Raw genomic sequence first — 27,266 nt, 5'->3', positions numbered from 1 at the left:
GTTGTTTTTAGTTTAGTAAATATCAATTGCTCTATAAAACTAAGATTACTATGCACATAATATTTAAAATCTATAAAAAGAATAAATTACTAATTATAATTCTATTATAAATTTTAAATGAATTTATTTTAGTCAAAAAAAAAAATCTCATTGATTAACAATCAAAATGTATTATAACAAATAGTTATATTTTAATAGCCCTGGTATTTTTTAGAGCCAAAATGTAAAAAAATATTATATACAACTTTGGATAATTTATATTTTGTATTTTCGTTAATTTTTATTTACATTTTTCAAAATTTCTAGAAAATTTAATAAAGATATTTTTAAAATTAAAACTTCTAACAATTAGAATATTCGAGAATTTAATATAGAGGATTCAAAGTAAATTCATTTCACAACTTTGAAAAAACAAATTTGCTATCATTTTATTAAATCCGTTTTTCTCTAATACTTTCATAGATCTTAAGTAATAAATTAGATAGAATATTTAAGATAAATTTATTTCATAATTTTGTAAGATTTATTTACTTTTTTATTTATTTGTTGGTTGTTTTATTTATTTAGATATTCGGATGTAAAATAAATTTAAATATTACTTTTGAAGATTAACTAATTGAAATAATAATGGAAACAACCATGAATGAGTGATATGAATGAATGTGATTACATTAAAATACTAAATTTGTAAAATGAATATTGTATAATTATTTATTTAATTTGATTTTAATTGTTAGGTATAGAGAAATATTTAGAATTTATGAGAATAATTATTTTTATTTAAAAGAGTTGGTAGAGTGTATAAAATATGTCAATTTGATTGAATCAACAAAATCATTATAATAACTTGATAAGCTTTTCCTTTTCTTCACTAGCGAAGACAACCTATTCTAATTGAGCTTTGTGTTCAGCAGAGTTGTTAGCAAGGTTCTTAAGAAGGAGAACAATTTTACCCTTTAATTCATCCTTAATGTTGTATAATTTGAGGTTAGCAAGACCATCAACGAAAAGAGCGATGGCTTTGTTGATCTTGGGAGTAATAACTTAAGGATACTTTTCTGCAAGGAAAAGGAGGGTTCTAATGACAGTCTTTTCTTCAGCTTCATCACCTTAGAAGGGAGCGATAGAAAGAATTTAATCAAGAGCAGCATCAAGAGGGAACTAGTCAGGAATAGTCATCATAACTCTGCAGAGGGCAGCAGCAGCATTGTCCTTAGTGGCTTATTCAACTGATGTTTCAAAGATATTCTTTAAGATATTGAGAATGGTAGGAAGAGCTTCTTAGACGTGGTTGAGACCCTTTTCAACAATGTTACCAAGACAGAAAGCAAGGTTTCTATTCATTTCATCATCACCGTATTAGACCTTTTCTAACAAAGTGGGAATAAGAGTTTCTCTGGTGAAGAGGAGGAAATTAGGAGTATATTTCATGACTTCAGAGAAACAACCAACCATATAGATATTTTCGCTGATATCTCTCTTGGGGTTAAGGTATTTCATCATGGAAGGGTAGATCTTTTAGAAGTTTAAGCTAAAAGTATCACCACAGAGCTTGCACAAAGTAGGAATTAAGTCAGTGAGAGCTTCAATAACGTATCCATCAGCATCGTCTTCATCTTCTTCATCATCACCACCAAGTTCATCATCTTCGCTTTCGTTTTCTAAAAGCTTAACGATAGCATTAGAAATATCGTCTAAGTTTTTATCAAAGCAAGCAGGACCAAGTGTCTTAAATAATTCAACAATAATTTCAATAGCCATACCAGTGACTTCGCAGGCTTCTTCTTAGTTGAGATAGTACAAGAATTTCTAGAAGATGTCAATTTGAATAACGTTTTCAATCTTTTCAGGGAAACGAGCCTTAACGGGGAGACCTCTTTCGAACTTGGGAAGAACACCATTATTGGCAGTTTTAACCATGGCAACACAGAGATCCTTGTAGCATTTGCAGACTTATTGACGGACATTTTCGTCGAAATAATTGTAGCAAGTTTCAAGAATGGATAAGGCTTTTTCGTAGTAAGGAATAAACTTCATAGGGCATGCAACTGCGAATTGACCAACAGCAGTGATGGCAGCAGATTTTTCTAAAACAAAGGCAGTTTTGATGTTGACAGCAGTATTGTGGTCTTCGTCTTCAAGCAAATCTTCATCTTCTTCTTCGCTATCGGAGTCAAGTGAGAATTCACCGTTCTTACCGTTTTTGTTGTAAGTGACACCTTCTTCACTGGCAGCTTACTTAAGAGTAAATTCGATGAGCTTATCGAACATGACTTCGAATTCACTGCCGATGGCGTGAGCGAGATTGTAGAAGAATGAGAAACAACCTTCTCTCATTTCAAAGTCATCAACAGTAGTTAATAAGTGGTAAATAGTTTCTAAGCAAGGAACGACGTGTTGCTCATAGATAGATCTGTCTTCAGAAATGAAGGCGGCAGCAATTTTACCTAAGCAGTTGATAGCTTCTGCCTTTAAAGCGATGACTTCAGCATTGTGTGCAAGTCCAATAATTTAGTGCATTAAATTAGCAACAACAGTAACGAAAGGCTTGAATTTGTGTTCAACAGTAGAAATGCAAGAAGCGAGAGCACTAACTGAAACTCTTCTCATTAACATAGTAGAGTTATCCTTCATAGCAATCATGCATAACTTTTCAGTGATGGATTACATGTATAATTCTAAATCTTCAGGTTCTAAGTTATCGCAGAAGATATCAATAGCAATAATGGCTTTTTCAGCAACCTTGTTATTGAGATCATCGAAGGTACTGATAATGGCGGGAACGATAGTGCTATGATATTTGCAAACATCAACGGGCAAGTATTCAGCGAAGTAAGTCAAAGCTTTAATAGCAGCACCTCTAACTTCACCAGCAGGGTGATTCAAACCCTTAACCATGAAGTCACTCATAATAGGATTAGCTAAGTTTCTGGCAATTTATTCGTAGCAACCTTCAGCTAATTAAGCCAAAATGAGGAAACCACTGTTCATTTTATTGGGTTCACCAGAGTGAATTAAAGCAGTGATAGCTTCCAAGAGGACACCGTAAGTTTTCTTCTTATTCAAAACCATGCTCAAAGATAAAACTAACCATAAAGCAATATCTTATAAGGGTTCTTCACCATCTTCTAAATCTTCTTCAGAGAAAGGAGTAGCAATAATAAGGCAAATAGATTCAATAACTTTCTTCAATAAGGGAGTATTCTTGTTGAAAACAGATTTATGGTATTAGGATGCAGAGAAAATCATATCAATAACGACTTCTTTGATCTTCTTAGAAAGCTTGGGATTTCCTAAAACCTTATTTGAGCACATATATTCAACGATTTGACCCAAATGTTGGTCGAGAATACTTTTCTGTTTTATATTAAATAAATCATTTAATTTTAAATTAAATATTTAAATGAAAAGAAAATCTAAGCAAACAAGCTATTTATCTAACTAAATATGCTTTGTATATTTATTTATTTATTTAATTTTCGCGGAATTAGGTATAATTATTTCATTCTTGAATGTGTAATTTAATTATTTTTTTGAATAGCAAAGATTTGTAATATTGATTTTTTGAATGGTTGCAAAATTAACTAATTTATTAATTTTTATATATCTTTCTTTGTTTGTTTGCAAAATTAAGATATTTGTTTAATGTTTGAGTGAAATTAATTTATATCTAAATTTTAAAATATATTTCCTCAAATTTTTCTATTATTTGCATTGTTCTTAGTATGCTTTTTCATTTTAAAAATATTTAACATGATTTTATTTGCTGATAGTCAGCTAGTTAGTTAGCCTATGATTTAGATTATCTTCATTTATATTTTTAGTTAGAAATATTTGTTTATTTATTTACCTTATTTTCAGTTAAAAGATTCAAAGCATCAAAGCAGTAGTAAACTAAGTCTTCGTCATTTTGATCTATCAAAGAATCTAAGATATTCAAGATAGGACCAACCAATTCTTTATATAAGTTAATTTGGTCAGCAGTCATATCTTGGATGTTATCGAAAAGGTTAACTAAGCACTTGAGGGTACCAATTCTGATGTCCTTATTAGAGTCTTGAATAGATTCCTTGAAGAAGGGGTAGAAATTGTTGTAGAAGCTAGAAATAGAAGCTATTTTTTATAATTTGAATAGTTAGCTATTAATTTTTGAAGTAATTTAAAGTTATCATTTTTTTCCTGCTTTAAAAGTATGACTAGCTTGTTTAAAAATAAGCCTTGTTGCAGATATTTGCTTCTAAAAAGTAGAAGATGAATAATGACCACTAAAAATCTAAAAAATTGAACAAAAAGCTATGAAATAAACAATATATTACAAGCTGAATAATCGAGGACTAACTCAAGAAGTTAGAGACCGTAAATTCTGTTTTAAAGAGTTTATGACTTGTCGGTATGTTGTTGGATGACTTATAAGAGTTCAGCCCACTTTCCTTCGGGAAGGGTAAGCTTAGCAATGATACCAATCAAGGCACCGATAGATTTACGAACGGATTTCATTGATTCAGAAAAGAATCTTTCTAAGAGAACCATTTGTAAATCTTTTTAAGCTTGTTCTGCCAAGTTAGAGAAATTAGCGATCATGTTTCTCTTTAATAAAATACCAGCTAAGTGTCTCAAGTTATCTTATTGGCAATGAGCCAAAATGTAAGTGAAGATACTGATGGAATCAGTCTTCTTGCAAAAATGCTTCAACAACTTAGTACCAATCTTAATCTTTTCGTTATTACCACTAAGAATACCATTCATAACTTCAATGGCCTAATCTAAGTTAGTGATTTCAGGAGTTCCGCTCATATTTTTTGTTACTTAACACTCTATTTTGTTTACTTTTGTTTTGATTAACTATTTATTATTTTATTTGATTTTTTTATATTTTTAACCAATTTTTAATTTAATTCTTATATATACAGCTTTTCTATTTTTCACTCTGCGACAAATTTCAATAATTTAATCTCTTCTTTGATAAAATGAAGGTATATTGGCTAGCTTTCTTCTTAAATAATCTTTTCTTTCTTCTTTCCTGACACCATTTTTATGAATTCAACAGAATTATTATTATAAATTTAACTTAAGAAGAATTTTTATTCTACATCAAATGACTTACTGTCAGAATTTCTTCTCACATATCTTAATAGATTGACTGAATGACTAACTGAATAAGATGTGAATTATATTATTAATTTACTTTTTTCCACATCTAGCACTTTTCTGATGCTTATTCAAAAAAATTACCAAGATTTCTATGAATTACTTTATCCTACTCTGCTTCTACTTTTATTCAGTATAAGATATATATTTATCTATATATCTATATGTCTGTCTCTAGTATTCAAATTTACAAATATCTTTTTTTACATATTACTAAAAATACAAGAAAAAAAAAGTAAATTTAATTGTTGGGATAAATTAATTCCTATTTGATATCTTTTTTAAATTTTTAAATTGACCAGCATCATTTTTAATTTAATTAGTAATTTAAAAAAAACAAGTATTCCATACTGTTATAGTGAATATAACCCAGATTAAATTAATTAAAAGTTCTCCAAATTTTATATTTATTCTAAATAACTAATAGTTTATTTATTTATTTTGTAATTTGTATATCCAAAGTAAATTAAAAATATACTTTTGATGCTTTTGAATTTAATCTATTCTATTATGCTTTAACATAAAAATAATGAAAAAATAACGAAATAAAATTATTTATTGATTTATTTATTTTTTGGCTTTTCTACTGAATTAATATAAAATACTACCACAGTATTACTAAACTAATAAATAAAAAAATTTTTAAAAGCTTTGAATTAATTTCTTCATTTTAAAATCATAAAAGTATTTACAAAATATCTGAATTTAAATAAATTTAAAACCTAATATTCTATCTTATTTTTTAAAGCAATAAAATATCCTTTGAATTTAGGTAAATAAATAAATAACTAAAATAATATTGATATCAAAATAGAACATAAAACTATTTGAATAAAGATAAATCAATAAATTTTCAATATTAATTTAATATGTGCATTGATTAAAAATTATAATTTTTTAAAAAATATAGAATTTTAGAATATTTTACTATCCTGCAATAAGAAAATATAAATTATTATTTAATAATAATCAATTAAGTTTAAATTATATATAATTCATAATTTATGATTTTTATTTGAGATAAAATTTTAATTGTTTACCAATAAATAAAATAATTATATTTATTTATATTTATAAAACACTTTCGAGACTTTTAATTTAATTATTCTAACAATTATTATTTATACTAAATGAGCAAAAAATAAATTTAATTTTAATTATTTTTTTGTGATAATTATCAATTTTAACAAACATTATTTCTGAAATGTAGTAATTTACTTGAATTATCTAATTCATTTTATATCAAATTTTCATTTTATATTTGTTTATAATTGCATTGCTTATTGTAATAATATTTATTTTCGTGGACATATTTTTATTCAATTTAAGTAATTTTATTTTAGAGCAATTAATTATAGTATTTTTCTAAAAAAACTTGACTTTCCATTGTGTAGCCAAACTCTTCGTTTTCCCATTACTGCATGAATTAAGGGTTTTTTGTTCTCTTTGCAATAATAGATTAGATGATATTTTCATCTATCTCGTAATTCATAAAATGACATACTTCAGTTGTAAAATTATTTCCATTTACTTCAATATTAAGATGTGGAGGATAATCGCAAGTAAAGCATATACAATTGATAACAGTGTTAATTTCATATTCATCAAAAGTTAATAGTGTAGTTTTTTCATTACCACACTTTAAGGATTTAGCTTAATTAACTAAAAGAGAACAAATTAAACTCTAATAAATTGATTTCTATTTGTCAGACTTTGAAGAAAATTCCATAAATCCATTTCGCATACTTATATTTATAAACATATCTGGATCTGAACCTAGTAGAGCAATAAGTGAATAGGAGATTCCTATTTTAGTGAATTGAAGATAATGATCATTTAGCCCAGCTTAAGAATATTTATAGTAAATGTAAAAATCTAACTGAGAGAAATTTTAATCAATGTATTCTAATATTTTTTTATCAAAATACTCGTTTCTGAGTTATTTTATTTACATCAATTGATCCTCAGTGTAAATTGAGTTTAAATAACAAACTAGAGATTTTCTAATTTCCAGATTAGTGTAATATTACTAAATATGAGGCCAAAATTACTATAAAAGTTAATCTCCTGGTTTATTCTGGATAACTTTTTGCAATACTTCAATCGGAGTGTGCATTATTGTATCTTTTGTAACAACATTTAAAAAAACTATTTATTTTTTATCAATTTTTTCTGCACTTAAAACATATTTTATGTCTTTAAAAAAGCTAATTTGCTCTGCGATATCATGAGGTGTTTAATTATAATCTGTCATCACAAAAAAATCTCCATAAAACATAAATAGCTTTTAAGTAAAATCTAAGTTGAAGTACAGTTAAACATCTTAAACTCTAATACTTTTGTAGGATACCATCCTTTATTCTTTTTGAGTTTTTCTTTCCTTATTCATCTTTCTTATAGCTCTCCTTAAAGCCCTCATTTTTTAATAACTTTCTTCATCTTCAAAATCTTCTTTACATAATTTCATTTTTTCAATCTGTGTTATGCTATATTTTGTTGAATCTTATTTTTCATTTTGAATATTTAGATTCGAATCAGACATTTAATTAAGTAAACAGAGTATTTTCTTATTTATAGTTTAATTATTTTCTTTTATGCTATTTATAAGCTGCGAAATCGTACTGTTTTAACTCTAATTTAAAATAATAAAGTTTACTTTATTCCTTATATTTTTTTATTAATATTATTAATTGATTTTTTTTTTTAATTTCTCAAATATTAGCTTAAAAATACACCATTAAAATAATATCTAATTAGGATATTCTCAATCTTTATTAAAATCTTAGTACTAACCTAGAAAAAATATAAACAATATACCAGTAATCTTCTAAGTTAAGATCATAAAAAAATAATTTTTTACATAATTTCTGAACTTATAATTTAGATTTATTAAAATAAAAAGAATTGCTAATAATTGTTTAATCATTAATTAGAGAGTGTTTATACTTTACAAATTATTAAATATATTTTTGTTTCTTTTTATTAAATACAATTTTTTATTTTTGTAGCCAAATCTTATATAATACTATTACAAAATTTTTAAAATTTTATTAAATTTTTTCATATTAAAATGAAAATAAAATAAACTAAATTATAATAAATGGAAAACAAACAATTATATCAATTATAATTGTCTGTTTCTTTTTGTAGATAACTATTTTAACTTTTTATCTGCTTTAAATTTTAATAAATTATATTTTTTGAAATCAAATAGATAATTTTTATTACAAATAAAAATGATATTTTGTTTAAAAATTAAATTAAATTTTTTATAAAAATAATTTCAAAAAATTTAAAAAATGAAATGAGTGTGTGTATCTAATTTAATTGAAATTAATTTAAAACCAAGACGATATCCTAAGTAAGATCAGATTGATTATCAATACAAATATTAACTCTTTTCAATGGAAATTTCAAACAAAAGATTTTATTTTTCAAAAATATAAGGACCTGTGTTTATATTGGTTTTAATTAAATGAATGAATCCATCATCAAAAGAGATGAGAAAAGAGAAGAAAAATAAAGAGTGAGTGAATAGAACTACTCTGATGATATGATCGATCTTAGCATACATTATGAATGTTGTATGTATTCTTTTTAAGCAAACGAACATAATTAATTAATTTGCATTTCAATTAAATATTGATAAGAAGAAAACATTTAATTAAAAAAAATTTAATAAATTAACTATAAAAATAATAAAGTTCATATAAAAAAGAATAGGAAATGGCCTTTTACGTTTGCAAAAATAAAGAAAAAATGCATTATAGCGAATTAGCCTTAAATGAAAGCTAGGCTAAAAAGCACACCTTGAATCCAATCACTACAGGCTCCAGCGTTATTGGTATAGCTTTTAACGGTGGTGTAATTATTGCATCTGATACTTCTATTTCTTATGGTGGTATGTCAAGATACAATCACATTTAGCGTGTTCATAAAATCACTGACAACTGTGCATTTGCTTCAAGTGGAGAATTTTCTGATTTTTAGGAACTCTCTCGTTTAATTGATGAAATGACTAATCAAACTTACTTAAACGACGATAAGATCAACTACACTCCTCGTGACTATGGTAATTACATCTCTCAATTATAATATCACCACAGAAATAAGATGAATCCTTTATACCTTTGGAACGTCATCGGAGGTGTTGATAATGGCAAGCCATATCTTGCTCATATAGATCTTTATGGCACATATATTGAAACTAATCACGTTTCAACTGGATTTGGTAACTACCTTTGCGGACCTCTCTTCGAAAAAGGATGGAGAGCTGACATGAGTGAATAAGAAGCTAAGTAACTAGTAAACACTTGTTTCTAAGCTCTCTTCTACAGAGACGCTAGAGCTCATGAAACAATTTAAGTCACAGTTATTGATAAAAACGGAGTCCGCATTGAATAACCTTACGAAATCGAATCTAAATGGGACTATTAAGGTTACGTAAATCGTGCTAACGAAAAAATACACAATTAGTGATCAGTTAATTAGTTAGCACACTATTTTAAAAGGATATAATGTATATGTACTATGTTTATACGAAAATAACATCATCAGCAAGCAAGCAAGCAGCAACAAAGAAGAAAGAAACAGCTTACAAATATATAATACAAAGGATATATATAACACCATTAAGCAAACAATAAGCGATATACTTTACTTTTTAGTCTAAACATTAAGAATTATTTTTTATGTATATTTACTTCGTGTATCAATAAGCATTATTCATTCAATTTATTTTGTAAGCGTAGGATTTTATGGCGATTCTAATAGCATTTATGATTAATATCAATTTATTTACAATATTAATTTCTTGCAGTTTAAGAAAAACATAAAATAATATTTTATTTAAAAACAATAAATTTATTTAGAAATTAACAAAGATAAATAGATATTAATTGATTTTATAATATTGAAAAATCAGTGAGATAGTGAATAAGTGAATGTATATGTTAAAAACGATATCTTTATTGATCAATATTAATTATATCTTATTTCTTAATTTATTTAATATTTTTAATTTAAATAAAATCTTCGAATCTCTTAATTAGTATCTTTCGATTCTCTGTTCATAAAGCTATAATCTGCTTCTCTTTAAAAACTTCTATATTTTTTAATTATTTATACATATGAATTAGTTCCAAGAGAAATCCATCAAAAAATAAATAAACAAAGAAATAAATAATTTACTTTTTTGAAAATAAGCAAGTAATAGTTATAAATTATTTTATAACATTTTATAAAATTAATATCTATTAATTTAATTTAAAAAGAGAAAATAATAACTTAAAATTATCTTCTAATTTTAAACAAAAATTTCTTAGCTTTAATTGAGCATTTTTAAATATCCATCTCTCTCAATTAATTTGCATTTTAAAATTACAAATAATTAAATAAATAAATATGCAAACAAACAAACAAAAATTTTTTTAGTAATATTAATATTTATCAGTAATAGTTTTTGATATGAATAATTGACACAAAATTATTTTATCATAATAAATTATTTAAAAATATCTTTTATGTAATTATAAAAAATTTTTAATATTAAATAAATAATTACAAAATAAAAGATATCAATTAAAGTAAAACTCTTTTTGTTAAATAAAAAAGTAGATTTTGAGCTTTTTTATTTTTATTTATTTTTTTAATATTTATTTTTTACTTTTTAAAGAAATAATATAAAAAATATTTAAATTAATAAAAATAATAAATAATAACATTAAAATATAGATTTTATTAGATTTAGATTTCTAATTGGGCAAAACATTTTTAAAAATGGTAATTTTTATAGTAAGTAATACTTTCTTAATTAATATTTTAGTTTTTGTTTATATTACAATAAATTATTTATAAAGTTGATTATGTAACTAAGTTTAAAGGTAATTTATCATTATTGACATGACTAAATATTTACATTTCATATATTACCTCCTTTTATGATATAATTTATTTTGCTATTTTTAATGCAATAAAAACTCATTCGTTGTGCTTATTTATAAATGAATCCAACTTTTAAGCATTCCTATATATCATTTTATTTAATTATTAACATATTAAAATTTAAATAAATCTTACGTTTTATATCCATCTACATTTCCATTTTTATTATAGGATTTACTTATTGATATATCGTTTGTTTCTAAATTTAATAATAGATTATTGCTGTTTGCATTTAAGATATTTTTAAGATTGATATTCTCTCTCTCGTTTGTTGTTTGCTCAGCCTTAATACTTTTATTTCCACCACTTTCTAACTGCTTTCTTGCAGGTGCTTAATCTTAGCTATATTTATTTACATAAAAATTAATTAATGAGAATCTATATTTTAAAAAAATTACAAAGTAGAATATGTTGTTTTATTAAGGTTTTCGTTTTATCCATTTTATGAATGAACACTTTACGATCTTAAAGATCTAGAATTAGTAACTGCCCTGCTTTAATTTGATAAAGGCTCTAGTTAAACTCGCTTTTAAACTGATAAATTCCTTTATTAATCATTTTCCTAATTAGTTTGGCTCATTTAAGAGTAAACTCTATTTCTTTTAATATATGATTTAGAAAAATCTTCTGTATGACCTTTTTTTATAATAAATATTATTTTAAATAAATATATTAATTTTTGATGTTTTTTATACCTGGAAATGAGTATTAAGGAACATTTGGATCAACACATCTTTTTGTAATAATTCCTTTTATCAGTGTGCTTTTTTAAGCTCCTGGTATATCATCTATCTTGTTGGTGCTTATGAAATCTTTACGAGTCTATTTATAAAATGAAAATTTTTACTAAAAACTTATATTTTAAACATATTTACATTATTTAAATTGATAAATTTTTCAGGAATTGCATTGGCATGAGCTCCAAGTATATCTTTTGTATTTAATGAAAAGCTTTTTTCCTTGTTTAAGCTTGGGTGTCTTATTCTAGATTTACTACCATCTATAAATCCATAATCTTATATTTCTTATTAAACATTCATATCAGATTTAAGAAGTCTACAAAATAATAATAAAACATTTTTAATAAAAAATAAATAAATTTATTTTTTTACGTTGATAAGTTATATTTTGGGTCAAGAGGATTAGTTGTACGAGTAGTTTTGAATATACCATCGTTATTTATATCTTTTACTTCTAAGCTGTTTATTTTATCTTTAGGTATAAATCTTTATCGAGGACGAGAGCCTTCTACTTCAGTATATGGATTAACATTTCTTTCTTTTAAATACCTTGTATCAGGCTTTGCTGTAGCTCCTTCTATGTCTTTAACATATAATGTATCTCTTATAAATTTATTTTCAAAAGGAGCTATATACGCGCTGGTAGGAAGCACATACACAGGATTTAGTGGATTTGTATTCCTAGTTGTTACAAATTTTTTTTTCGCTTGAGCTCCCTCAATATCATCAATTCTCATAAAATATAAATTTGTGTATTTTGGAGAAGAACTACGCTCTTTTTCATTAATATCATCGCATTTGTTTACAAAGGATTCTTTGTTCATATACTTTGTATGTCTATAAAATGTTTTTGCACCTTTATAAGAAAACTATAATTTGATTTAGCTATTTTAGAATTTAACTATTTACCATCTATATCTTCGTTTCTTAGTGAAGAAGATTCTCTTTAAATTTGAAGTCTTTTTAATCCAACATTTTCATTAAATTCTGATAATAAAAAAATGATTTTTAAAACAAAATTTAATGAATTAATGAAGCTATTATTCATTAAATGTGTATAAGTTCATGTAAATACCTATCTTGGATAACGACATTAAGTCTTTTCTATTCAAGGCTGGCCAATTAAAGTGGTCTGTCATTTAATTTCAAAACAAAAAATTTTACACCAATTTATTTTAATTATAAACGTTAATATCTAAATTGATATTGTTTGTATGCAGACTCAATTCAAAATATAAATTTGGAAAAAATACTTAAATTTTGATTTCTAATAATAAAATATCATATGATTTATAAATTATTTGCTTTAGTTTTAGTTAAATTTATTGTTGCAGAGCCAAGCATTCTAAGCCATCTAAATTCAACCATTCAATATTATTTATTCTTCTATCTTCATCAACCATACTATTATAATTATTTTTCGCATTATAACAAAAATAAAAAATCCAATATTTTTAATTTTCTATTAAATCATCTCCTCCTATCTTGTTAAATAAAAATTTATATTCAGCTTAATTGATTTGCAGTAAATTCATTTTTTTTATATGAAATGCAAATTTAAATGTTTCATTTTATTCTAATAAATATTATAAATCTCATAATCAAATATATCAATTATAAATTAAATTTTATTACTTGATGATACATTTTAAAAAAGACAAATTAAGATTATTTATCATGTTATTGTAAGGGGATCTAGCTCAAATGGTAGAGCGCTCGTTTAGCATACGAGAGGCACTGGGATCAATGCCCAGGTTCTCCAATTTTTTAATTTAATAAAATGTTTTCCATTCTAAGAAAATATAAAAGCTCAGATCCATAAAAATGTAAGGGGATCTAGCTCAAATGGTAGAGCGCTCGTTTAGCATACGAGAGGCACTGGGATCAATGCCCAGGTTCTCCAGTTTTTTTTTAGAATAAAATATTTTTAATTTGTAAATTCTAGGAAATTGATCAATTTAAAAATAATTGTAAGGGGATCTAGCTCAAATGGTAGAGCGCTCGTTTAGCATACGAGAGGCACTGGGATCAATGCCCAGGTTCTCCATTTTATTTTTAAATTAAAATATTTCTAGTTCTGAAATTTTTTAGAAATCATGTTATTATATAAATATTATAAGGGGATCTAGCTCAAATGGTAGAGCGCTCGTTTAGCATACGAGAGGCACTGGGATCAATGCCCAGGTTCTCCAATTTTTTCTTAAATAAAATATTTTTAATTTGAAAGTTGTTAAAATTAATAAATTGAAGAATAGTCGTAAGGGGATCTAGCTCAAATGGTAGAGCGCTCGTTTAGCATACGAGAGGCACTGGGATCAATGCCCAGGTTCTCCAATCTTTTTTTTTCAATAGAAAATATTTCTAAATTTTAAATTGTTAGAAATCAAATAATTGAAAATAAATTGTAAGGGGATCTAGCTCAAATGGTAGAGCGCTCGTTTAGCATACGAGAGGCACTGGGATCAATGCCCAGGTTCTCCAATTTTTATTTTTTTTAATTTATTATTTTTATGTATTTTTAAATTGTTAGAAATCAGATAATCCACAATATGTTGTAAGGGGATCTAGCTCAAATGGTAGAGCGCTCGTTTAGCATACGAGAGGCACTGGGATCAATGCCCAGGTTCTCCAGTTTTTTTTTGAATAAAATATTTCTAATTAGTAAATTCTTGGAAATTGCAAAGTTGAATAATAATTGTAAGGGGATCTAGCTCAAATGGTAGAGCGCTCGTTTAGCATACGAGAGGCACTGGGATCAATGCCCAGGTTCTCCATTTTTTTTTTTTTTAATTAATTGAAATTAAATTTTTTTATAGAAGAATGAATGAATAACATTTTAAAAAAGTAAACTTATTAAAAATAACTGATAAATTTTAGAATATTTTGGAAAATCAAGGAGATAATTTATTTGCATGAATATATTATATGTAAGTATATATGTATTTTTATATGGAATACTAGATTAATTTGGTTTATAAGTATTTAAATATAACAAATAATTAAAAATAAATGATATAATAAGAATAGAGGATTTTAATTATATATGTTTGTATGAACAATAATAATTTTCGATTGCTTATTTCTTTGTTTGTTTGTTTGTATGATTGATTTTTGATTGTTTTTTTGTTAATAAGTATTTATAAATTTAGAATTGTTTTTGTTGATAAATTTAAAAATTATAATTTGCCAAAAATTAGTTTTATCTATTTATAAAATTAAGTGATATTTATTAATATCTTAATGCTTTTCAAATTATATTTTTTATCACAAAATTATATTTAATAGTATTTTTCGTTTGTTTATTTGGTTGTTAATAGGCTTGTCAAATTTTTCTACCATTATATTTATTATTATAACTAAAAATTGATTGATTTTTATATTTGTTTACACATTTTAAATAAAAAATCAAAGTCTTGTTTTCAAGATTTAAAGCTTCTTTTCACCAAAGAATACCTTAATTAAGTGATGAATTTATTCTAAAAGTATTTCTTTTGATGCTTGAGCTGTCCAAAGGGAAAAATTTACAAAATCTATTTAAGTTGCCCCTATGTTTTTTGGATCTTAAAAGTAATATATTAAATAGTCCTTGACCTTATTTTTATCAAAAATATTATTTATTAGCATAGATAATAGGATATAAAGCGAAGTTCTCAGTATTGCAGAGGATTGAAGAGGATTAGTGCAAGTCCTACCCATTTTGTAGGAAGCCTTGAAGATTAAATCTAATACTAGACGAATGGGGATTTTTAGTTAGGTATCAAAATCTGTCTCAATCAATTCCTCAGTCACTACCTTTCTCACTTCAGCAGATTGGATATCTTATTCATAATCTATTCCGTAATAGAAGAGACTGAATTTCATACTCCATTATTCGATGTCTCTCGTGATTTTCCCTTTCAAAAGCTGAGAAGTTGGACTGGAAGCAAATTAATTAAAGTATTGTAAATTGAATATATTTGCAGTATTTTAAAGAGAATTGTAGAGATTTGTAGCAAAAAATAACAATAACTTGGAAAGTAAATAATTTATCAGAGATTAGGTAGAGCTTCCCAGATTGAGTACATTTAATGAGTCAACAGTATCACCCAATATACTGTATATTCCAATTTCATACAAATATATCTATGCATGACTTTCAAACACCTATTCACATTCTTCTATAATTTATTTTCTTAATTTGTCTTTTACCTTTTTGCGGTTATCAAATAAAAAGAAAATTAGATAATAATCATCTAATAAATAATTTTGAATATGATAATTTTAATTTGCAAAATTTATTGATGCCATTTTGTAGTTTTAGAAATTATTTTTAATTACTGCTTAATCGACCATATTCATGTGCATTGAAGGTGCCTTTCGAATTGGCATTTTCTTCATGTTTGAATCATTACTAACTTCTTCTTTTTCAGGGAAAGAGATTGGCTAACTTTCGTTGTCTTCCTATTTCTTTTCACCTACAGATTATTCTTCATCTTCATTTTCTTCAGCTACATTTTCTTTGGTCTTGCCATATTTAGAAGCAATTCTAAATTTATAAAATAAAATTAATACTAGCAATTTAAATTTATATTTTAAACAACATTTTTAAAATTCTCATTTAAATTTTTGCTTTTAATTATTTATTTATTTAATTCAAATATAATGAAAAATGAAAAATAAGTAACTTGAATTACTAGACACTTTTAGAAGATGAGAATTACTGACCTGTAGTTGCATTTCCGTTTCCATTTTCTATCTATTGAGCAAAATTTTGTAAACTGTTATGAGATAAGTTGTTTACTTAGAATGAAGATGGGGCATTTGGAATTGAATCCATTTCATCATAGTTTTTTGTCTTAGAATTAGGAAGAGTATAGAGTTCTTGGAATGCCTTGGGTCCAAACTAATGATTATTTTAATACATTTTGATATTTTTGAGTTATATTTATGGTGATTCGTCATTGTTAATCTCTAGCTCATCATGGTCGAACCTTGAATCATTACTTTGTAATTGCTTTTTATTATAAATTTAATTTAAAAATGCTATAATAAGATAAATATAGAAGCTTACTATTTGTTGGTTAGACATGTTTATCTTAACTTCCTTGTATTCAAAAGTTAAATTAGTTCTTATTGATTTGTTCATATTATTTGATTACGAATTTTAGTTGTTCTTTTGATTTTTGGTATCAAGGCTTATAATTTATTCGCTTAGTTTATTTTCGCTATCTCCATTTACGTATTAAGTTGTAACTGCTGCTCCAATTTACTGGTTGATAGTATTCTTTGAGGAAGTTTGCTGACCTCCTTCTGTTTATTATTGAATATTATTTAGAGATTAAAACTATGCTTCAGAAGCCTTAGAGGGTTTAAACTTTGATGTCTTAGTCTTGGTCATTTCCTCTTTAGGATGCTCTTCCTCCTCATCTTCTTCCTCATCATTATTTTCTTCGTTTTCCTAATTCTAAGGAGGTTTTTTTTCTAGATCTTAATATATCCTTGAAGAATGGCGAAGCTCATTGGCAGAAAAGTAGCCACTAAACAAATCAGTATCATATAACTCCTTAAAAGAAATACGCTTGGTAGGATCTATTACAAATATTCTTTTAAATAATTCTAATAGATTAGGTGAACACTGAGTGTTCTTTGGATGCTTAAGACATTTGTATGGGTCAAAATAAGGATTTGTTTTTTGCTATATCTCATCTAGAAGTTTGGCTGAATTCTTAAATGGATATTCTCTGAAAATCATAAAGAAAAGTATTACTCCCATTGACCACAAATCTACTTTATAATCATGGAGTTTTTTCTAAAGAATTTCAGGAGCCATAAAGTAGCTTGTACCGCAGTAGCTACTACCCAGCGCTTTAGGTTTTGCTAACCCAAAATCTGCAATTTTAAAGACTCCATCTTTAATGAAAATATTACTGGGCTTTAAATCTCTATGAAGAATATGCTTCTCATGTATTTCAATGAAGCCTTTAAGAATCTAAACAAAGATTCTGACACATTCAGTTTCTTCAGGCTTATTTTTTAGAATATAGTTAAATAATGTTCCTTAATTGCAATATTCCATAACCAGATAGAGGATATCTTTATCCTCGAATGCTTCGTAAAGCCTAACTGTATTTTAATTCTTTAATTCACGCATTACTTTAACTTCATTGTTTACATATTTCTGCAAATTCTTCTTGCGAATCAATGGCTTATCTATCATTTTAATTGCATAAACCTTGTTGTTTTTGGTTGCTTTGAAAACTTGGCCAAAAGACCCTTTTCCTAATATCTCATGCAAGGTGTAACCTTAGACGCTTGTAAAAGACTTTCTTTTAGCTTCTTCTCTTTTAACTTGCTAGTTACCATCTTCTTCTTATTATATATTTTGTTTAAAGTTAGGAGAATTAACCCCATTCATTTTACTACTAAGATCAAGTCAGACTATTAAATTTTATGGACCTCAAACTTAAAAATGTAAAACACTAACTATTTCTTAGCTTTCCTTAAATCTATTTTTAATTTGTAGGGCTCAACCGCTATTTCTGTGTTTCCTATTTTCTATAGCTTCTTTTAATGAAATTAAACTGTGAAGTATATTTTAATTACCTTTTTACCAATTAATACTAATACAATTAAATAAATTATTTATCTAGTAGTTATTACTTAAAAATGTAATTATCGTCTATTTATAATTATATTCTAATTTTTTTCAAGCAACCAAACTAGTTAGTTAGTTATTTAGTTAATTAATTAATTAAGATTCTATAAGAACTATGCACCAATTTTTTTTTCCATATTTATTAAAAAATAAAAGTATCACAAAACTTAGATTTTTATTCTATCTATCTTTTTACTCTTATTCATCTACTTGACAAAAATTATTTAAAGACTATTATTATTTGTTTATTTTGCAAATTTTGTAAAGAAACCATACCTTAATTTTACAAATAATAATATATATTCTTTATTTTTACTAAGAATGGGTTTCAGTAAATAAAGTTTTTGTTTTTCATGTAAATAATATTAAATAAACCTAAGATTTTAATTATTGTTATTTTATTACTATATTTAGTAGCATCTCATACTTATTTATAACAATATTCCTTAAAGAAAGAGTAATAATATATTTAATCTAATCTTTAGTTTCTGAAATAAACCAACTTTGTTTAGGCAAAACTGCAATTCTAATTAAACTAAGATAGTTCAAATAATTTAAAGAATAATATTTTATTAGTATAAATAAAAAGAAAGATTTTACAATCGATACACAAGAGAACATTTATACAGTTTTAATAACTTTTAATTTATATGTACTTGATTTGAGAAAGTTCTTTTATTACTTTATCAAAAAAGATCTTAAACATAAAAATAATTAAAGTTTATGCCAGATAATTTTATTTTACCAATTATGGTAAATATTTTTAAACTTAGAATTAATAAAATATTTAGAACAATCATTTATTTGTTTTTTGCGTTTTTTTTTATAATGATTTATTAGTGACATTACTTAAAGCTCAAAAAAGATTTGAATCTTTAAAATTAATAATAAATACAATAATAAATTACTGAATACAAAAAAAGTCTATTTTTAACTTAATAAGTATATTTTTTAATTACTTCAATCTAATTATAATATGATATATGATTTTTCTATATTTATTTATATAAGAATAACTAAAATGATATTTAGCAATAACTTCAATCAATGTATTACTATTGTGTTATTTTATTTTTATTATTCCTTAATCTCTTCCGATTACAACAAAGCTTTCTCTCTTTTGAAAATTTTGTTTAAGAAAGGATGGATCTCTTTTAATAAATAATAGAATCTGCTTGAGCAAGCGAAAGAAATAGAAGAAAATTCCAACAAAAATTTCCTTTCAATATATTAATAGCAATATTATCCAAATTTTTGGCATGTCTCCATTGTTTTTGTACAAAGTTTAAAAAATTATTTGAGATTTTAGACTCTTTTTTCTCTGTTTTCTTCCTTAATTAAGTCTCCTAAATCTCTCAAGACTTACTTACATTTTCTCATCATTTCTTGCAAAATTCTCAACTCTTTTTATGCTCTTAATTAGTTATGAAGCTTCTTAATTAACTTCTCCATAATTTTATATTCAAATTCCCATGTCTTTTTTAATTGATGAAGGGCTGTGTCATTCATTTTATTAAATATTTATTTCAAAGTAGAAATTCAATATTATTAATTTGCAGCGCAATTTTTTCAAAATATTCAAAAAGGGTTTTTGATATTGCTTCAAAATCAATCAGTTAACTAGTAATTATTTATATTTGACCATATAATTTGTATTGATCAAAAATAAAGCAAAAGTAAAACTTTGCCTAATTAAGCAATTATTTATTTATAAATTCATTCATTCATTCATTAATTGATTCTATTGGAAATTGGCTGGAAAAATAATTAAATAAATAAATATTCCTACTGCAAAAAGTTTTATAATTTTTAATATACAATTCTTATTGGCTTGCATAAAAAAGGATTTATCATCAAATTATTAGCAAAAACAGAAAATTTTTAATTAAAATAATATTTTAGTTATTCCAGTAGTATTACTTTGAAAAGAAAAATTATATCTTTACCATCAATAAAAATAAATGAATTTTAAAAAGTAGCAAAAGGATTAGTTGATATTTAGTTCAGAAGATAGTTTGAATTCAAACAATTCATTTGCCTCTTCTGTTGAAGATAATGATTAGGAAGGTAAGTTGGTTTGTTGGTTTATCTATGAATATTAATTATTTAATATAAACGCATTATTTTTTGATTTTTAATAATGGCTGAAATTTTCTAATTTTTATTAGATTTTAATAACAATTTTATGAATCTGAAGGATTAAATGGATCACTTTTTCTCCCAAAACCCTCAATTATAAGATGCTATTAAATTTGAACCTTTTAAAGAACCTAATTCAGATGAAGAGGACTAAAATTTAAATTAGGGTATTGATTAGTAATAAAATCATCATAAGCCCACAGGTTTTGATCCATATGGAAATCTTAAAAAATCACCAAAAAAAGACAAACAAAGCTCATTAATAGAGCATAGAAATTTAGAAGAAGTTGATAGGAAAAAAAAAATAGCACTAGATTCGGACAACAACAGTGAATCTGAAAGTCCTAAAAAGAATAGAGAGGTTAAGTTTAATTTAGAAAATTAAAAAAAAGAAAAGTCGAAGTTGTGGACATCTATGACTAAAGATATAATCAGAATGGGCTAATTCGGTTGTAAAACACCAACACTTGAAACTGTTAATCATCGTCTAAATATTTTCAAAAGCAAGATAGAAAAAATTGATTATTTGGAATATTTGTAAAAGGAAATGACTTAAACAGCAGGTGGCCTACTTTCTTAGTAGTAAGCTGGTCAAACGGCTAATGGATAAAATCTTTAATACAGTACAAATCAAAATGCAGCTGCCTCTTCATAAACCAATAACAATGGTAAGTTCGTTTTTAAAAAGTTTAATCTAAAACTAATTAAATAATATCAAGGAGACCAAGCAGATGAAGATGGGAATTTAGCAAATAAACAATCAGAGTAAGAAGAAGATGATGAGAATATTGGAAGAGATTCTGAAGGAAATATTATTTATTTTAGTTTTAAAAAGCGTATGTAGATGGAATTAAGATAAAAAGTTGAAAAATCTCGTAAAATTTAGGAAGAAGAATAAAGACTAAAAAGCAGTGAGATCAAGCAACGTTCTGGAGATAGAAGAGTTAATCTGACCGGAAGAGGAGTTTCTGATGCTTTAAAGTTGATAAAACAATAGCAACTTATAGAGAAAAGTATTTTATAATTAAAAATTTGTTTAAAATATAATTATTTATTTATTTATTTATTACTTATAATTTTAACTAAAAAAATACAATAAATAAATCAATCTTCCAACAATAATAAGTATGGTTAGTTAAATAATAAAACAGCATTATTTTTTCCTCTAATCATAAAGCAATTTCTGTAGATTTTTTATATAGATAATTTCAAAAAATATTGTTGATAATTATATTTGGTGTTTAATAAATGTTTTTTAGTTAATATTTAAATTCTTTTGATGTAAAATAAGAAAAGAGAGCTAATTCAGAAGATGAGTTTAGGAACAAAAGAAAAAGTTTCACAGGCCTTAAATCTGAGAAATCTATGGAAAATGAAGAAAAAAAATTGCAATTTGCTGATAAAGATTAAAACCTAAATTTCTAAACAAGAATTGGTATTGCTCTATATTAAACTTATCAGTAATGTGCTGGAGATAAGGAATCGTTTAAGAAAACAGCTAACTTTATCTTGAAGGATTATAATAAAACTAAGGCATCCTTTTTTAAGAAGAAACCATTTCCTCCTCAAACAACAAAATTCACAAACGAAGAAACTAAAAGTTTAAATGTTTATCTGCCAGATTTCTCTTCTAATTTATATGCACCAAATAAAAACAATCTGTTCGCTAATATAGATGCTTTTGAACTTCCTCCTGGAACTCCCGAAGGTGATTTCATCTAAATTGTTGATAAAATTCTAGATGGAGCTGTTCTTCGTTTTTGGAAAGAGTCATAAAACTAACAAGATTGAATGAATAAATAAATAATGAAAAAAAACAAATAAACAAATCAGCAAAAAACATATTCTTCATACCATATCAAAACCATTTTATACCCCCTTATTTATTAATGAAGTAATTTATATAAATAATAATAAAACAAAATCAATCAATCAACAAAAATAATTTTATTAATTTATTTATTTATTTTACAGATCTGTATATATAAATTTTCTATCTTCGTATGCTTAAGTTAAAAAGATAAAATTTAAATTTTCTCATAAATAATTTTTTATAAATTATAAATAAATAAATTTGCTTTATCATTCTAATAGGAAAACCTAAATTTAATTGAAAAATTAATCATAATATAACCAAAAATCAATAAAAAATAAATTATATTGAAAAAAAAACCTATTTTAAAAAATGTCTTTTATGTTATTTAAATATAAAAAAGATTATTTACGTTATATTAGAAATAAATAAATTAAAATCTTTAGTTTTCTATTTGTAAAAACATAATAGGTCTTTTTATTTTAATACTTTAAAATTAAATAAAAAATTAGTTTAAATAATTTACTAAAAGAAAAATTTAATTTTTTTATGTTTAGAATAAATCTTCTTAATATCCATCTTTCCAACTGAAATGAACTAACAGAACAGATAATAAATACATTATAAAATATAGGCTCATTTTTAATTTTACTAGTTTTATAAATAATATTAATAAATTTAATTATTAAAATAGTCTATTAAAATGTCTTTTAAAAATTAGTTTTATTTGTAAATTTAGTTTTGATTATTTTTATATGCTCAGATCAATAGAATATTATAGAAATTATTATAATTTTAGATTTTCAAATTGCAGATTTATTCATTTTATAATCCTAAACTGGTTGCTTTGAATTTATAAATTGCTCAGATTAATTCAGATAGTTATAATTTTAATTTTAAAATGAGCTTGAATCTTCTTCCTCATCCTCTTCATCTATTTTGCTCTTTTTTAAGTTTTAATTAGTATCTTATGTATTCACTCGTTTAATTTTGCTATTAGGTTATTTGCTTTCATCAATTATTTAAATTTCTTTTTATCTTCTTTATTTATTGCTTTCTTTTAAGAATATTTGGCTCCAGTATTCATATTCTTTTTAGTATTCAGTGTGCTTGCCTATATATCTAAGCATTTTATAAGATTACTTTTATCTAAAATCAAGATAATTAGCTATTTTTAACTCATTAATATCCATCATTTCTTCTTATTCCTCGCATAAACTATATCGTCTCAGGAATTTGTGTATTTCCAAAACACCTAAAAATATATTTTAATTAAATTTAATTTAAAATTAACTTACAATATTTATTTAATTTACCAAAAATCCATTTGACTAATTTTGATAATGATTCACTCAATTTAAATGCATTTTGAATTGTGAAGTTTTAATTTTCCTTGATATAGCTTTCGATTTTCTTTATTTTAGCAGTTTCAACGATTTCCACTTAAAACTCCTGAAGAATTTTATTAAAATCATTAATTTGCATAAATTTAAATAAACTTGTCCAATAATCAACTTGCTTTTTCAAATACACTATTTTGTACTCTAATTTAATGTTAAGTAACTCAACAACAGGCTTGGCAAATAAGTCAAAACCTGCACATGATTTAGTTATTCTTTTAAGATTACTAACATCCTTAAGACTTATTTCTGTTAAAAGCTAAATGGCATGTTCCTTTTTTGGATAATCAATTTCAGAATCTTAAAAGTAAATTCTCTTTTTTCTATCAATACTCTTTATCTATTTATTGGTAAAAGAATAAAATTAAAACTGCTTTAAAAAATGAGTAAATAATTTACTTAATTTTCAAATTTAAGCTCTAAATTTCTTATCTAAGAAGCCTCAATGTGAATTCTAAAGTGTAAATATATATTATAAATTTAAAAAGCATTTTTACTAACTAATCCAAATGATAATAGATCCTACAAAGGCAAAAAATTTAAAATATTTCTCAAGAAGAAATGTTTGAAATAATTCAAAAAGTTTTATGTTTTTTCCTACTTTTCTTTAGCCTACTTAATTTTTTAAGTCACTTCATTACTTCTCTACTAAGTGTTATATCTCTCTATTAGCTCAATTATTATAAGTTACACTTTATCCCCATTTAACTCTTTTGAATCTCTTGCTCTTTGGTATAGATGTTTTAATTATGAAAACTCCTTTTTCTGTTAAAATTATATATTCGCATATAAATTTGGATTTATATAAAAATAAATTAATTATTTTGTTCGATTAAAATAAATTAAAAAATCAGAATAGTTTTTGTAAATAAATTTTTAGTAAAAAATTTATAAAAATTAAACTTCTAATTGAATTATTATTTTTAATTTTAAAATATTTTTTTTGAATTACTTAAAAATTTATTTATGAATTGAATATGATTGTTTGATAAATTATATTTATTTTTTACCTTCAATTATGTTACAAGATGTTAGTGATCATTCTAAAGAGATTCAAAAGCTTAGGAGACAATAATTTTCATATTTTCTGGAGTAAGCAGAGAAAAGTTATAGCAAATTTTGAAAAGCCTCTAACAAGAATCAGTTATACTGTAAATATCAGAATAAACATCTAAGAGGTTTTCTTAAAATATATTAGAATTGCAATAATCTAGAGGCATAGTAGCTCTATAAAAAATGATTAATAGATTTATGTACAATCTTAATCCTTATAAATCTTCTATAATACCTATTTAATTAGGATCCTTCATCAAATCACTTTCTAGACTAAAAGCTATTTCCTCACACTCTTTTATTTTCTGTTAAAAATTAATTGAAATTAATTTAATTATATATCAGAAAATATTCTTAATTTTACTTCAGGATTTATATGAAAGGGATTAAATTATTTTAATTAGCTTTCAAATGTTTTTGAGTTGATTGAGTTTTTTATATATTAGAAATATTGATCTCTCTAATTGCTTTGATTAAGCGTTTGGTTCATAGTTTATTATAGTGTAGAAATCTATTTTGTTTATTGTGTAGTTTGTAAACTATTTTATTATGGTTAAATATTGAAAATTATAGACACTATCTTGCAAAATTTTTCTAAAGAATGGCTTGGTTTCGTTTAGCATTTAAATCTAGAGAAAGAGTGACGATCAACAAGAAATAACTTTTTCATAAGAATTTCAGATGAGACATCAAAAAAATCAGAAAAAAAACAATTTTCATATAAAGAAGGTAAGACTGGGTATATCTAATTAATGTGAAGCATTTTTTTTCTCTCTAAAGAAGTGATTTATTCACTCAAACAACTAAGAATATAAACATGACATAGCTCCTTGATAAAAGTATTTGTTGACCTTAGCTTTAAAATATCTTTAAGAGTCAAATAATTTAAAAATTGCTATATTAGCTAAGCATTGTCTAAGCTAAAAAAATGTATGTTTTTATCCTAAACAGCTTTGGGTTTTTCAATCTAATTGAAGTCTAAGTAGATTTTAAACATTTTATCATTTTTCATTATTCTTCTCAATTTATTAATTATTCCTTTTTCTTTCTAAATGATGAACATACTTTCTATGATCTTATTGTCTATTTTTCCTATCAATCTAAATAAAATATATTAATAATATTAATAAACCTATTATTATTCAAATAATTTTACTCGTTAGGCTTCCTTATTTTAAATATGTTATCTATATGATAGAGAGAAACTAATGCCCTTGTCCATACAAACAACTTAAGAGCTGATGAATTAAAGTTTTCTAACTACTGAAAAGTAAATTAATTTAAATAAAATATTATTTCATCTATTTAATTTTATGTTATTTTGCTGAAATCCAAACTCATAAACTTTAAAATATTATTTGTTGAAGAAGTTATCTTTAAGAACTAGCTATGCCAGCTCATTTCTAATTTTCCATCTCCTTTATGATATTGTATCGGTTATTTAATCCCTAAAAGTATGCAGAAAGGAGCAAACGAAGCATCGAATTGCTTAGGTACTTTTTTGATTTGCTTTAAAGAATCTATGTCTTATCTATAAAGAGTATTTTCGATTACATTTTAGCATTATCTAGAATCTAAAATAACCCATTCCCTGATTTCATAAGGAATTTAGAAATAAGCAGCCTTCTTTAGTTCTGATAAGTCCAAATCTGGGTTTCTAAACTTTTTTCATAACAATAATAAAATGTTTTGCCTTTTAAAATTTATTAATACTATGTATCTGATAAGAGTTTGCTCAAGTTAGGGTAGTAACTAAGTGAAAAATTAACTAAAAGCATCCTAGAATGATTTACACACTAACCTTAATTAAATAAGCTCTTCGAATTCAAAGTAAGGAAAAATACACTGTTATTTATTCATAAATTAAAATAAATTTAAACGACAAACAAGAAAGCTTTTACTTCTTGTAAGCACATAATTCCAAAAACTTCTTTCAACACTCTTTTATAGCTTAGTTTTTGTAAAATCTTATTCGCTTAATTAGTTAAATTGCCTTCTTTTGAAGGAGACTGAAATTCTATTTTGAGTAAAAATATTAAAAAAATAAAGAAAATATTTATTGCTTATAAAGTCATATTTTACATGGAGATGGAAGGTAGTTTTAATATCTAGTCGTCTATTCATGAAGTTAGTGCTTCTTAGTTTATTATATTTTCTGAGATAGTTTTTATAACTGAAGGATAAGACTTGTATCAACAATTTTTTAAGAAAACTTGTCAGGTTTAATCTATTATATCTATTTCAAAATGTTAAAACACTCTAAATATTACGCATTCTTATCTTTTTCCTAATAATTCTGCTTTAAGCTCATAATTTTTATTTGCGCTCAACTATATTCGTTTTATAAGCTATTTTAAATTTCAGTAATTAAAGGCTTTTGTTCTGAATTCTAGATT

At 24.6% G+C, this 27,266-nt stretch overlaps 8 protein-coding genes across 8 annotated transcripts; 2 read left to right on the top strand and 6 right to left on the bottom strand. All coding sequences in view use genetic code 6, as the record gives it.

Moving 5' to 3' along the window:
- Positions 1-834: 834 nt before the first annotated feature.
- On the bottom strand, positions 835-4,794 carry TTHERM_00548140 (karyopherin, putative; the record flags this gene model as incomplete). Its single annotated transcript, XM_971577.3, has 3 exons — positions 835-3,357; positions 3,851-4,113; positions 4,317-4,794. The coding sequence occupies 3 exons, from the start codon at positions 4,792-4,794 to the stop codon at positions 835-837; spliced, it is 3,264 nt and encodes a 1,087-aa protein (XP_976670.2).
- A 1,531-nt stretch (positions 4,795-6,325) lies between these two features.
- TTHERM_00548150 (hypothetical protein) lies at positions 6,326-7,615 on the bottom strand (the record flags this gene model as incomplete). Its single annotated transcript, XM_971578.1, has 1 exon — positions 6,326-7,615. The coding sequence occupies one exon, from the start codon at positions 7,613-7,615 to the stop codon at positions 6,326-6,328; it is 1,290 nt and encodes a 429-aa protein (XP_976671.1).
- Positions 7,616-8,874: 1,259 nt separating this feature from the next.
- Positions 8,875-9,627, top strand: TTHERM_00548160 (proteasome subunit beta type protein; the record flags this gene model as incomplete). The annotated part of the gene is made up of 1 exon (XM_971579.2): positions 8,875-9,627. One exon carries the CDS (start codon positions 8,875-8,877, stop codon positions 9,625-9,627), a length of 753 nt encoding a protein of 250 aa, XP_976672.2.
- A 1,500-nt stretch (positions 9,628-11,127) lies between these two features.
- TTHERM_00548170 (hypothetical protein) lies at positions 11,128-12,970 on the bottom strand (the record flags this gene model as incomplete). The annotated part of the gene is made up of 8 exons (XM_971580.3): positions 11,128-11,173; positions 11,227-11,433; positions 11,490-11,727; positions 11,787-11,913; positions 11,967-12,147; positions 12,204-12,687; positions 12,741-12,818; positions 12,907-12,970. The coding sequence occupies 8 exons, from the start codon at positions 12,968-12,970 to the stop codon at positions 11,128-11,130; spliced, it is 1,425 nt and encodes a 474-aa protein (XP_976673.1).
- Positions 12,971-15,236: 2,266 nt separating this feature from the next.
- Positions 15,237-18,225, bottom strand: TTHERM_00548280 (Serine/Threonine kinase domain protein; the record flags this gene model as incomplete). Its single annotated transcript, XM_971583.3, has 4 exons — positions 15,237-16,019; positions 16,149-16,356; positions 16,505-16,824; positions 16,882-18,225. The coding sequence occupies 4 exons, from the start codon at positions 18,223-18,225 to the stop codon at positions 15,237-15,239; spliced, it is 2,655 nt and encodes an 884-aa protein (XP_976676.2).
- A 1,284-nt stretch (positions 18,226-19,509) lies between these two features.
- On the bottom strand, positions 19,510-19,974 carry TTHERM_00548290 (hypothetical protein; the record flags this gene model as incomplete). The annotated part of the gene is made up of 1 exon (XM_971584.1): positions 19,510-19,974. One exon carries the CDS (start codon positions 19,972-19,974, stop codon positions 19,510-19,512), a length of 465 nt encoding a protein of 154 aa, XP_976677.1.
- A 452-nt stretch (positions 19,975-20,426) lies between these two features.
- Positions 20,427-22,395, top strand: TTHERM_00548300 (hypothetical protein; the record flags this gene model as incomplete). The annotated part of the gene is made up of 4 exons (XM_971585.2): positions 20,427-20,532; positions 20,634-21,272; positions 21,324-21,617; positions 21,896-22,395. The coding sequence occupies 4 exons, from the start codon at positions 20,427-20,429 to the stop codon at positions 22,393-22,395; spliced, it is 1,539 nt and encodes a 512-aa protein (XP_976678.2).
- Positions 22,396-23,220: 825 nt separating this feature from the next.
- On the bottom strand, positions 23,221-27,181 carry TTHERM_00548299 (hypothetical protein; the record flags this gene model as incomplete). The annotated part of the gene is made up of 9 exons (XM_001470655.2): positions 23,221-23,672; positions 23,734-24,157; positions 24,217-24,582; positions 24,828-25,175; positions 25,235-25,970; positions 26,027-26,532; positions 26,584-26,715; positions 26,772-26,887; positions 26,953-27,181. The coding sequence occupies 9 exons, from the start codon at positions 27,179-27,181 to the stop codon at positions 23,221-23,223; spliced, it is 3,309 nt and encodes a 1,102-aa protein (XP_001470705.2).
- Between the last annotated feature and the right edge of the window lie 85 nt (positions 27,182-27,266).

This window comes from Tetrahymena thermophila, assembly GCF_000189635.1.
Source record: "Tetrahymena thermophila SB210 genomic scaffold scf_8254823, whole genome shotgun sequence".
Lineage (NCBI taxonomy): Eukaryota > Ciliophora > Oligohymenophorea > Hymenostomatida > Tetrahymenidae > Tetrahymena > Tetrahymena thermophila.
This window is presented reverse-complemented; position numbering and strand designations above follow the sequence as displayed.